The sequence below is a fragment of the Nomascus leucogenys genome, chromosome 17 (genome assembly GCF_006542625.1).
Source record: "Nomascus leucogenys isolate Asia chromosome 17, Asia_NLE_v1, whole genome shotgun sequence".
Lineage (NCBI taxonomy): Eukaryota > Metazoa > Chordata > Mammalia > Primates > Hylobatidae > Nomascus > Nomascus leucogenys.
In genome coordinates, this window is record NC_044397.1 from 23,640,084 (window position 1) to 23,654,007 (window position 13,924).

General features: G+C 35.1%; 1 protein-coding gene across 5 annotated transcripts in view; it reads right to left on the reverse strand.

Moving 5' to 3' along the window:
• Nucleotides 1-13,924, reverse strand: part of GALNT13 (polypeptide N-acetylgalactosaminyltransferase 13) — a 595,812-nt gene that overhangs the window by 225,002 nt on the left and 356,886 nt on the right. For all 5 annotated transcript variants that reach the window (XM_030795862.1, XM_003274969.4, XM_030795859.1 and 2 more), the window contains exons 5-6: nt 3,010-3,176; nt 2,520-2,727 (exon numbers count right to left, since the gene is read on the reverse strand). In XM_030795862.1, coding sequence (XP_030651722.1) covers nt 2,520-2,727; nt 3,010-3,176 — 375 coding nt within the window. The remainder of the gene's footprint in view (nt 1-2,519; nt 2,728-3,009; nt 3,177-13,924) is intronic.

Genomic DNA, 13,924 nt, shown 5'->3' on the forward strand with positions numbered 1-13,924 from the left:
TTGCATTTCAAATAGGGTACGTTAGTTTAGAGAGTTCTGAGAACATCTTCATGGAGAAAACACCTACTAGGAAAAACAAACAAAAATCAACAAACAGCAACAACAAAAATCATAATCTGTCAGTATAAGTAAATGTTTCCTATGAAAGATGATAGGGTCATGACAATTTCTGAGTAAAATATCCTCAAATTAAGAGTTTACATGTATAATCTAGATGATAGCTTAAGATAGGGAAAGATAAGCAACTTTAATCTCTGGTGTTTTATGTATGTATGTATGTATGTATGTATGTATGTATGTATGTATTTATTTATTTTGACAGAGCCTTGCCCTGTCACCCAGGCTGGAGTGCAGTGGGGAGATCTTAGATCAGTGCAAACTCTGCCTCCCAAGTTCAAGCGATCCTCCTGCCTCAGCCTTCCAACGCTCCTGCCATCATACCTGGCTAATTTTTGTATTTTTAGCAGAGACGGAGTTTCACCACGTTGGCCAGGTTGGTCTCGAACTCCTGACCTCAGGTGATTTGCCTGCGTTGTTCTCCCAAATGCTGGGATTATAGGTGTGAGCCACTGCACCTGGCCTCTCCCATTTTTCTTAAAGTAAGAGCCAAAAGGCTGGTGTTCTTAATGGTAGCTTTCTATGGTAGAAAATTTCATTTGGGAAAATCATTAGGTACACTTTTAATCCATGTTGTGCCTTCTCTAATTCTTGATCGAATGCCTGTTCATTTATTTTATTATGAGACCAATCTTCTGTGATTTCCACAAGTAAATGTTCAGGCCTACTCAAATTGTATTGGTTGTCGCTAATTCTGAAGACCAGAGTTGGTTTTTCATATTTGGTAGAAGGTAAATATACAAATAAGCTTCTGAATCATCTCTAGATATGAAAAGCACATAAATGTCCATTATTTATACTTGTTTTGTAACACCAGTTTCACCAATACTTATTTTCAATTGAAGTCTTATATTCCACACAACTGACCAGAGCCTCAACTTATCTGCAATCAACGAGACTCCTCTAGCCTTGGAAAAGCTTCTTGGTGACTCTGGACCCCAGAAAAATCAATATTTTTCTCACTTCCTTTATTAGATTTAACGATTTAACTTGTGAGGAGAAGAAATTAGGTCTAAAAATCTTGAACAGACTATCTATTTAGGGTAGTTTTAAAGTTTATAATCAGGACAAGACAATAGGGTTAATCATACGCAAATACAGTGTAATTATGTTGTTAGATAAAAAAAAAATAGCCTATGTATGACCGTATTGAAACATTAAAAGCTCATTCAGTTGAATTTCTGAAACACATGTGGAGAAAAAAAACATAATATACCAAAATTTGCCAGCAAATTCATTTTTAAGTTCATTTTACTTTGCCAGTCTTACTGTCCTGTGGGTACTGTACAATACACAGAGTGGAAAAATGTTATTAGCCATGTACAACACTCTATGGACTAAAAGGTTCCTACTGCTTTCTTCAACTGCTGTGCTTCATTTTACTGACAGCTTCCATCCATCTTCCTGGCAAGTACCAAATCCTGCTGTTTAAGTGATGTGGCTGGACTAGCTCAGACTAAGTAGCTCCTATCTTGAGTGTCTAATCAAAAATGTCAATTCTAGGAGGACTTTTCTACTATAGACGAAATGACTATGCAAGTATGGTGTTAGGTAATGTCTTGTTATTGTATCAGATAGCATTCAATGTTAGTTATCTTCATTAGGTGTTTAGAAATTATACTCTCTTATCACCAGTGTTTATAAATATTTGCAAAAAAACGCTTGTACTTCATCAACAACAGAAGGAATTGCAGGTATGTATAAGGATTCTTAATTTCTATAAGTGTTATTTATTCAATTTTCCAGATTTCAAAATGTGTATGTAGAAGGTGACAATATTGTTGACATAATTAAACATATTCTTATAGCTGTGCTCTTATGTTTCTTTTTTTAGTTATAATTTTTTCAGTGCTGTGTGTGTGCATGTGTGTGTGTGCATTTTTAAGACGTTCCAGGTGAATTTGAACTAGACTGACTAAGGGTGCTAGTGTAGTTTACAGAACACTAGCAGAGAACTGGAAAGAGCTGAATAATTGTTCCCAGCACTTCTAATGACTGGAGCAAGTTAGATGTAGCTTCTTTCTTCCTCCCCATTATGAGTTATAGGTAAGAAGATCTACAGTACCTGCCTCACAGGGTGGTTGTGAGAACACAAAAAGGTGCTTTGAAAATGTGCTTTATAACACAATCATACTATTTTAGATTATATTTATTTCCTTCACCTAAAAAGTAATTTAACACATTTTTATTATTTGAATTGTTTCACTATTTCTTAATCAACTATGTCCAGCATGAATACGGCAGTCTTATTTGTCAAGCAAGTGGGAAAACTTGCTTTTGAGAAAAGCTATAAAATAAACCTTCTAAAAATAGCAACTTGGAAGAGAAATTCTGATGGATATCTGGAACTGTCCTAAGAGGTTCAGTCATAACCCAGGCAGACATAACACATAAATTCTTACCTGTCTTCCTTTATTCTTGCCAGCAAAGGCTCCAGCCATCCTAACGTGCATTCACAGTGTGCATCAAGAAAAGTTATAACCTGCCCTTTTGAAGCAGCTGCTCCTCGAAGACGCGCACGTATTAACCCAGAGCGTTCTTCCATCCTAATAATTTTTACTGGCACTTCTAAATTTTTCACATAATTCTCTAATGTCAACTTGAGAAAATCTGTAACATGTATAAGAATTTATATAAGAAAAATTTTTGAAACTGTTTTAAGAAATAGCAGAGATACTACCAAGATGGAAATTCAACACACAGAAATGGTGGCCAATTCCTATCAGTATTTATTGCCTTAGATATAAAATAATAGAGAATTTGATAGGCTGTGGCAGGGCTAGTAAAATTATAATGCAAATATAGATAATTACCTAGTTATCTTTTTGGGCATAATAAAGCTTTCTAATACAAAAAAAAAAAAAACCAAAAAAAAAAAAAACCAGCTTGTACCTCTTTCACTGGCATCATCTACCAAGATGACCTCAGAGAGTAGATAGTGTGGGGAACGATTTATCACACTGTAAACAGTTCTAAGGAGAGTGCTCCAAGCTTCATTATGAAACACAATGACTACACTTGTGTTTGGAAGTTCATCAGGGTAGACTTTTGTCTTACATCTGAAAAAGAGAAAAGAAGAGGGATCTTAATAAATGCATTTTTTATCCTGATTATTATAAAAATAAATATCCATAATAACACAACCTCAGATTTGAAAGCCCCTTACTAAGGAAATGATTTATGAGTATCTAAAATCATTTCCCTTTTATAAGTGCTGTGAGTAATCAGTTGGCATTCTGAAAATTAAATATGCATAATTACTAATATTTTTATTTTAACTCCTGCAGGGAACGAAGCAGCATGATTTCTACAAGTCTAAGAAAAACCTAAGAAATATAAAATAACATTCGGAAACTGGTAAAACAGGTACAAATGAGTTCATTTAGTGAATATAATTTTATTCTTTGTTAATAAAAATGTATAGCTCAAGAAGTCATAGGAACATAAACAGACATGGGTCCAAAGAGTTTTGAAGTATGTAAAACAGATTTTTCTAGATTTTTCTGTTTTAAATCTAGTCATGTATGCTTTTAATTCCATTTGAGGATGCTATAAACAATGTCTACTTCCAAGGAAAGATTTAGGTTTCCTTTAGATTCAGAATCTACTAAATGCATGCTGGCCTCTAAAATTTCCTTATGTTTTGGAGATCAGGAAAGGGAATGGACTACCAGCATTTCTCAAACCGTAATGTGCACAGTCATTGATATGGAAGTGCTGGGAAGGTAAGAGCGTGGTCCCTTTAAATGGCAGGGATGAAGGGAAGGGAAGTGCTGGGTAGAGGAGGACGTGGTCCCTGGCTAGGGCTCCACCCCCACAAACCCTGGGTGAGGACAGGCATTTCCTGCCCAAATGTTGCATTTCCCAAGACCACCCTGGCCCACCATCCTGTGCCTCTAACCACACCCCCTCCACCACCCCGACTCTAGAAGGCTGACACACAAGCTGCTGGACGTCCAGAAGAGCAGATCTGCCCAAGACACAGACACCTGGATGAAACAGACAGCTGGATGTGGAGAGGAGCACGTCAGTGGAGGAAGGCACGGGCGGCTGGACAGGGAGAGGGATGCACCAGCAGGCACCGGCAAGCCAGCAAGCCATTGACCAGTGGGAAGAGGCGGAATTTGGCTGGGGCAGTCAGAGGAGACAGCCCAGGCCGCTGAGGTGCCGGACTCCAGGGGAAAACCTTTCCACTCCATCTCCTTTCTGGCTTCCCCCATCTGCTGAGAGCTACCTCCACTCAGTAAAACCTTGCACTCACTCTCCAAGCCCAAGTGTGATGTGACTCTTCCGGTACACCAAGGCAAGAACCCCGGACACAGAAAGTCCTCTGTCCTTGTGACAAGGTAGTGACAAGGTAGAGGGTCTAATTGAGCTGGTTAACACAAGCTGCCTATGGACGGCAAAATTAAAAGAGCACACGGTAGCACGCTCCCACTAGGGCCCTAAACACTGTTGTGGGGTCGGAGCCCCACAACCTACCCGTCCGTCCATATACTGCCCTAGAGATTTGAGCAGACGGGCACTGAAGAAGCAAGCCACAGCCCCATCACACGCTGTGTGAGGGGGACAAGGCAACTTTTCCCATTTCAGCATCACCTGGAGATTTATTCAAATGCAGATTCTAATTCACTAGGTCTAGGGTGAAGTTTCTGCATTTCTGAAAAGCTCCCAGATGATTTAGAGGCTACTGGTCCCTGGAGCACACTGATTAGTAAGGGGCTACACCATAATTATTACTACTTTTAGAATTTAATATTTTGAAAAATGTTTTTGACTTTGCTTATAAATCCAAAGAAGTCCAGATTTTTCTTTTCAAGCAATCAATCAAGGTACACTTGGATCAATGATATGTGTAGTGCTGTAGGTGGTGATCCCAAATTTAACAGGCAGATGTTTGTTGCTCCCATCAACTTGTCAACATTCAGGCATTTCTGTCATGTCATTTTAAGTCAACGTGATTACAGATTATAAAAAAATGCCAAAAGATTTCTGGAGCAGAAACAGAAGTTTATTCACCTGAGGTTAGTTTTTCATGTAAAATATTCTGAAGAGCTAGATAATTAGTACCATGATATAAACTGAATCAGATACCTCTTGCTACTTATGAATGGCTTAATGCACGACACATACAGCATTGTTGAAATTAGTTTCCTTCACAAGGGAGTGAAAAAAATACAATAAAATGTGGAAGATGAAGGCATATAATAAATACTTGATTGTGTGCCAGTTAAGGTCTTCATTATTTTTTAAAACTGTCTAAAAGATCACCTATTCAATAAAGTCTTCTGCAATATAGCCAGCTAAAAATGTCCATTTACCTCAATTACAACATTTTCCAGCATACATTTATTTGAAAAATATTTATTAAGAATCTATAATACAAAAGATACTCTGTATATAAGAAAATAAAAATGTAAGGCATGGGAACAGTAGTTGGATTTATTGTCATCTCTTTCTGGTGGCAAGATTCAAAAGATTTCTATGAACTTCATCATTTGACTTGTATCTCCAAGTAGCTCATCACTAAATCAACTTAGAAAGTCATCTTGGTAAATGAGAGAGGGTTTTCTCTACCATTTTCCTCAAATTTCCATTCTTCTGCCTCATTAAAAAACCTAATCACTTTCAGCATGCAAAGCCAAGAGTAAGGTAAAGTTCATCATCCTCCTCAAAGAAGTATAGCTAGAAAAACAGGCTGAAAGCAGTCCAACAGCCAACAACTAGTGGCTTCACTCAAGGATTACAGTCAATAAAGTCTACTCAGCATCATTTTTTAAAAAAGATTTTTTCAATCAGCATTTTTTGTATGTTACACTAAATGCCAACAATTAAATAAATGATTTAAAATGTCAAACTAAAAGCAGATATTTCGATGCACCACCTTAAAGTATTTCTATCAAGCTTTACTTTGTGATTAAAAAAGTCCACTCACAAATGTTACCTTTGTATTCATTTTATGTGTCAAAATCATAACGAATTAGTTTACTGTTAATGTAGCTATCATGTTTACTTAGAGAAAACTTCCACTGTCATTATTTAATGTAGCATAAAAATAAAATAGGGCTAATATTTTAATTAATTCTTCCTCTTCTTCCTGTGTAAACAGTCATTCATCAAAGGGTAAAAAGTTTCAGTTATGGGGGATGAATAAGTTCTGGAGATCTAATGCACAGCATGGTGACTATAATTAATAATACTGTATTGTATACTGTAGTGGAAACATACTAAGAGAATTGATCTTAAGAGTTCTCACCACATAAAAAAAATCATAAAGATGTGAGGTGGCAGACATGTTAACTTGATCATTTCACAATGCTTATGTGTATCAAAATGTCAAGTTGTATACCTTAAGTATATATAACTTAGTTGTCAAATATACCTCAATAAAGCTGAATAAAGTCATTCAGCAAAGAAGACTCCTGTACTATTAAAGTGATACAAATTAGTTCTTTTCTATGTCAGTTTATCCAGTTATCTTAAATGCATAGATTTATATAAGCAAGAGTTATTATTTTCATTATTTCTGATGAATTTGCAGTACAATGAACTGGTATTATTGTCTGTATTTTACCAAAGTTAATGTTCCATCTATGGGAAGATATGATTTTATCTACTGTTACGAAAGAAAAAAATGTGGTCAAATTATAGCACAATGCTTTCTTATCACTAGGGTCTATTTAATACTTAAATAGAGCTTACAGAAAAAGCTTTTAAATGAATTTGGACTTAGATTTCTATCAATATTGTTATGCTTGACTTATGAATCAGTCACATCATTTTCCTGTGGATTTGAAGTTTCTTCCATGTATTTAAGCTTTCTCTGCCTTTAAATAGTATTGCTTATCATATGAGGGGCAAACATTTAGCATATAACTCAAATCTAAAACAGTATCAACCTCTTGTGATATCTTCCTTGGTACTATAAAGTCCTGCTTTTTAAAGTTTAAGGTGCAAATGAATTATGTGCGGATCTTGTTAAAATGCAGATTCTGATTCAATAGATCTGGTATGAACTCATGATTCTACATTTATAATACCATCCTTGGTGGTGCCAACACTCCTGGTCTTTGGTTGACATAAGAAAAAAGCCATATAAATCAGTCAGCTGTTGATTAACAGGCAAATGTAGGATTGTAATGATGCCTCCAATAACAAATCTTTGTTTATGAAATTTAATTCTTGCTGTTCTTTCATATCTGGTTCTTTTCAGACAATAACTTTTTGTTCTAATATTGAACAATAATGTAATATTTTTGAAAAAATAGTGAATGACAATTAATACACGCAGTACAAAGAGTACACATAATTTAGTCGAAGCGATGGCTATATGAACAGCTATGACCATGTTTGAAAAACTCATGCTAATTTCAGACACATAAAATGAAAAAACTGCACATCTTAACACACGTGAATACAATAATTTCTTTTGTTTAGACAAGAAAATGCATTTAAAGTTTTGTGTAGTTAAAAAACCTTTATACTATATGTTATACTATATATTATAAATAATATCTAATACGTTATATATAATATTACATATATATATATATAGAGAGAGAGCTGGCAGGGTTTTTAACTCACTGATATTTCCAGAAACAATTCAAAACAAATAAGAACAACAACATGAACACGGAACAAATGATGGAAGTGGGGATAAGTACTTAAAATAAAACAAATAGATAGAACTTGGCTAATAATCTATTCTCCTTGATACAAGACAATTTGTTCTTTGTGATAGGAAAAGGATAATTTCACCACTTTTCACCTCAGTTTTTATATCTTTTACATAATAAGATTAAGGTGGGCAATCTCAAAGGTCTCATCTGAAATGTATGGTAGACATTCCTTGGTATACATTGCAGAGTAAAGCTCATAATCTCCACATGGTGGAACTGGAAAGGACTTTCAAAGTTGCCTAATTCAAAGTTTCATTTCACAGAATACAAGCCTCAAGCTAGATAGCTCTTTCAGTACTATAATAAAGTAATAATAATAATGCAACAAAAATAATTTATTTATTTAGAAATCATTAGAATAACTAATGATTTCTGCCTGAGATTCTTTTATATGCTATATCAAAAGTTTTAAATGACATTAATTGTAAAAAAAATTAATTGAAAAAATTAGAAACAAAGCATATTAAAATGTGCCTTAATCTTGCATTCAAATATATGTATCGTTATATCAGATAGGAAAATACCAATTTCCCTAGGATCACTTCATTAAAACTAAGCATAGAATGTCAGCTTTAATTGAAATTATGTACATTTAGACCAAATAACTCTTTTAGCAACATGTCTTATGAAGTTATTATTTGTTTTCTTTTATGTAAATATCTAAATGGGATTAGCAAAATTGACATTATTGTGAAGCACAATGTATATGTAATTAACTTTGAGAGTAAAAGTGGCAGATGGTAATAGCAATTTTCTTCAATTTGAAAGGAATATTTGATGTCCAAATCAAGAGCCTGAAATCTGGTATTCCAGTGAAATCATAAGCTTTATCATGGCAACAGTTAACACTATATTGACATGTTGAAAGGCTAACACTTGCAAGGAAGTTAAAGTTTATTTTTTTAATTCTATAATAATATATCTGTGGCTCTTAATCTTGGCTGGACATTGGAATTATCTCATGAGCTCAAAAAACTATAGGTGTGAGAGTTTCTGTCACAGAGATTCTCATTAAAGTGTCTGAGTGTGTCTACAGGTGAAAATGTTTTTAAAAAATCTTTGGAAGTTCAAATGTGTAGCCAAAGTTGAGAATGGTTACTCAAGTACTTTACCATAAAGATAGACTTTTTGAAATATGTAAAACCTTTAGGCTTATGCCAACATTTTAAAATACGATGCATGAGGTTAACATCTCTTTTTGTGTTTAGATCGTATAAAAGTAAGAAGATTACTTTTATGTCATATAAAAGCAAGAAGACAATATTTACTGTCACGAAAGTAGGGAAAGTCAGAAAGTCTTCTCCACTTCTTTTACAATCTCTTCTGTCATCTGGATGTACACTAATGCTGTTCTAATGGTCTATTAGCTGTTGATTTATAAATATATAAAAAATAAATCCAGCTGATCTACTTTGGAGAGAATATGGAGGCAGAATCATATTTCCAATGTCTGTAACATGGCAATACAGTGAAATAGTATTCCTATTTATCACTTTTTCCCTAGGCTATGCACACATTATGGAAACATAAACTGTTACAATTTGATTTTATCCTTTCAAAACCATATTGATGTTTTCAGATAAGCTACTGAACACAACATGCCACATCAGAGAAATAAAAATTGACTATAAGATGAGAATGTGAAATCACAAAAGATCCATGATTACACAGTGATTTAGTTAGACACAATCCATTCAGGACTCCAAACAAAGGCTGTCAACACTGCAGTTTGCATGACTTGTTGGATTGCTGCTCATTGAGTCAGTGGTTGCCTTTTACTGCCTCAGTCAATGAAGATTAATAACAGTAATTAAAATAAAGACTTGCAGTGCAAGTCCTCTATATATTTTAAGAGCTATGAGAATTGCAGAATTATGTGTGGTTTCTATGTTTCCCAATCATTAACATTCATATTCACAGAGAGAAATTTCATCATTCTCCCATGCATCCATGCAAATAAAACTTGGGCAACCAAAAAGTGGTTCTTTCACAATAATTGAGCAGCTTGGGGCCTGAAGTAAAATGAAGCACTATATTTTGCATGGGTTTCTATGTGTTGGTTTATATTTACAATGTGTTAAATCTTCCAAAAGTAAGTTCCTATGTCATAATTACTTGGGTAATTCAAATTTTTAAAAAATCAGATTGGTATTCATCTGCTCCAAATATCTCTATTTTAAAATCCAGGGAGATGCTGTACTCATCTTTGGTGTATTTGCTATCAGATCAACTCTTTGCTTCTTCTGTTTTCTTCTGATTATTGGTGGGGATGAGGTGAGAGGGTCATTGGGCAGGATGTACTTCCAACGCTCCCATACTTCTTGGCTTCCACTGGAAATATGTTGTAGGAATCTCAGGTGGGAGATAGCGGTGCTGGACAAAATAGGAACAGGAAGCCAAGGAATTTCTCTACTCTTCCCTAATTCCATATTAGCATATACGGCCCCCTTCCCTGGCCTTGTACCTTGTATATGCCTTAATCTTTTACTTTTTTATACTCTTTCACAATAAATCTATCAAATCCAATAGACTAGGGGTTTCTTAAAAAGTAGAACAGAAGGAAGGTTTGCCTTATTTATCTCTGCCTCTCCAGAATCTAGCATTCTGCATGTTAAAAAAATATTGTTAATAAGGGGTTGAATGGATGAAAGGTTCACAATGAGGAGTCATATTGTATGAATTATCAGATCGACTCCCCAATCATATCTCTGCATTATTACAAGATGAAATAGAGGTGTAGAAATATCTTTCTAAAAACATTTTTTTTCATATCTTCAATTGATTTTGTTTTTCTAAAACCAAAAATGAGCAAAAGACAGAGAAGGGAAAGGGAAAGAGTATATGAAAATGAGTTTGCAAGTCATCCAATTATAACACATTCCCCTCAAACCTCAGTAACATAATTACTATTTGGACATATTGGAACAAGATCTGTGTCTGGAAAACCTGTAGTTGCCTCCCCATTCTGCCATTTAAAATCTGTGACTAAACTCTCTAAGCTTCAGTTTTGTCATCACCTAAATTAGAGTAAAACTGCTCCGATATCTACATTGCAGAAGTTTGGAGGAGAACATATGAAATTATAATGGAATGATATGAATGTAATTTATTATTATAATATTCTTATAATATGAAGCACTGTACAGAATATTATAGATAAGGTCTCTAAAATTATTTGGGTCAGCTATGCTGCTGGTAGGACTCTGAATCATTGACACAGTTCTAATATCTTGTATTTTATCTTTAATTTCTGTGGTCAAACTTTCATTTTATATTCACTATTTCCCCCAAAATTTCAGTAATAGATCTGGTTACTAGACCATCTAGGCTTGAGGGAAGCTTTATCTGTTTGTCCAGTGTAGCAGGATGGAGTAAGGGTCCTGCCTCTTTCCCTTTCAGCTCTTTTAAATCATGTGTAGCTCCTAATCCTAAATTTATCTGGCCTGCTGGTAGATCTTCCAGCTTACTTACCTTAATATCTGTTTAATATTTTCAACTGGAAGAACCCAGAGGATTATGCTTTGCCTGCTTGCTTAGATCTCTGCTTCTTGCCTGCTCCTGACCATCCATGAGCTTTCTGCCATCTTGCACCCCCTCCTACTAAGCACAACTGGGACCATCCCTGACCACTTTCTCCACCCTATTGTTCTGTCTGGTTACCAAATTTTGCATCTTGCCAGAGTTAGGCTAGGTCTCCCATCTATCAAGCCCTGATTTAAGAAACATCGTAACAGAAGAGGCAGTTATAAATGGCTAACATTTATGGATATGTTAATTATATAGCAGGTATTGTGCTGTGTGTTTCATATGGATCACGTCATTTGTTCAGAACTGAGACTTCCAGCAACCACACAGATTACCTATCAGAACTATGATAAAACTTAAAAGTCATAAATAACTTCGTTTCATGCATCAAGAACTACTGGGAAATAAATTTATTCAAACAATAAACTGTTCAAACAGCCCCATTCTCAGGAGGGTAAGTTGCTCACATGGGTAAACAGCTATAATAGTCATAGGACTATTATATATTGCTTAACTAGATAAACTGGTTGCTTATCAATTAACCTCCAGAACTTCATTATTATGTCTACCCATCCCAAACTATTATGTTACATACTTCACACCATACATTAAAAGACCTTCCTTAAACTACTTAAGTCCAGATTCCCAATGTCTACAAATATCCACTTTGGCCTCTCCTTTCTATGACTACTAAGACATCTGTTAAGGTGGTGATCAGGAAATAAACTCAGTTTCCTTCTTCATCAGGTTATTCTGGTGGTCTTTCGTGGGGTTACAGAAAAGATAATCCTTACAATATTCCTTATGAACCAATTGTACTTTTTTCTTTTTCTTTTTTCTTTTCTTTTTTTTTTTTGAGACAGGGTCACTCTGTCACCCAGGCTGCAGTGCAGTGGCACGATATTGATTCACTGCCACCTCTGCCTCCTGGGCTCAAGCATCCTTCTACTCAGCCACCTAAGTAGCTGGGACTATAGGCACATGCCACCACTCCCGACTTATTTTTTTATTTTTTTTTTGTAGAGACAAAGTCTCACAATGTTGCCCAGGCTTGTCTCAAACTCCTAAGCTCAAGCAATCTGCCCACCTGGGCTTCCCAAAATGCTAGTATTACAGGCCTGAGCCACTGCACCCAACCTAATTATACTATTGCTCCCACTTGATAAATAAAGAACCTGATGTTCCAATCAGTTAAGTAACTTGCTTTTATGTAGTGGAGCTGGGTTTCAAACCCATGCAGTCTGATTTCAAAAGTTATTTCCTGATGGGATAAAGTATTTTACCAGTTCAGATAGTGTTTCTAGTAACAATGGTAGTTACATCACCATCTTAACTAAGCCACATGGTAAATAAAGATGGTACGTTATTTTTGTTGCAGTATACTTTAATTGAAATAAATAGGACTTAGATATAAAGAAGTCTACAGTGATTATTAGAGTGATGATAATTTTAAAGTCTAAAGCAGTAACTGTCCATCAAGGCTTGGTGCCTTAAAAACAGTGAAGGTTAACAAATGGGAATAAACTTATGGACACTATGAGAGAAGCAGAACAGAGCAGAACATTGACAGGATCAATACTATTAACTTTAGAGGCTGCAAATGTGCTACTACATATTTACTAGTTGTATTTTCATATCACAAAATATATTTAATAAGAGGTTGAATGAGTGAAAGCTTCACAGTGAGGTAGACATTGAATGAATTATTAGATCAACTCACCAGTCACATTTCAGCATTGTTATAGTTGGAATGTTATCTGAGATGATCCAGGGCAGCATAGGCCTAGGGTTAGACCGGGCTTCTCTCTCTCTCTTTTGTTTTAACTCTCTGTGCTTCAGTTTCTTTGGTTGTAAAATGGGAATAATAATATCTACCTCGCAGAGTTGTGAGACAAGAGGCAGTAAATGTAAAGTAGGCCAGTGCCTAGAATATAGTATAACAGATATGTAAATTTATTACATGGTGCTTTTTTATGTATATAGCCATAATTTTCTCATTTGAATTTTTAAAAACCTACACAAAAATAAAACCAAACAAAATAGGTTAGATATCAGGTTAGTGCAAACGTAATCGCAGTTTTTGCACCAACCTAATAGCATATGGCTCACTGAATTCAACACTATTGGTGAAGAAAGACATTTTATCTTCCACTGCACCTTGTGGTTTTTACTAAAATTGTAGAAATAGAACTTCGAAAGGAAGAGTCAAATAGTCACCCCTTATAGACTTGTTTTGAAAAGTATTTTGGTGCTAACTGAAGTTCTTTAAAATAATAAAACTTCTTTATCATTTTTGAATAAATTAAGTGCCTCACCAGAGTAGTAATGAAAGAGCAACCCAAAATAAAAACAAAACAAAACAAAATCCATCTATAAGAGCAACATCATCAATAGAAACATGAGTTCTTCTAAGGTGAGTGCTTTGAAGAGGCCCCCATGTCTTTAAATCATAAGCACAGATAGGTTATTTAAGAAAGTAAACACATTATTATTTTAACAACTAGCACTGGCAACCCACTTATGAAAGAAATTGCCTTTGACAGGAAGAATTTCTTTCAAGGAGGTATGTATTGCCAGGAAACCGAGGAAATAGTTGCTTTGAA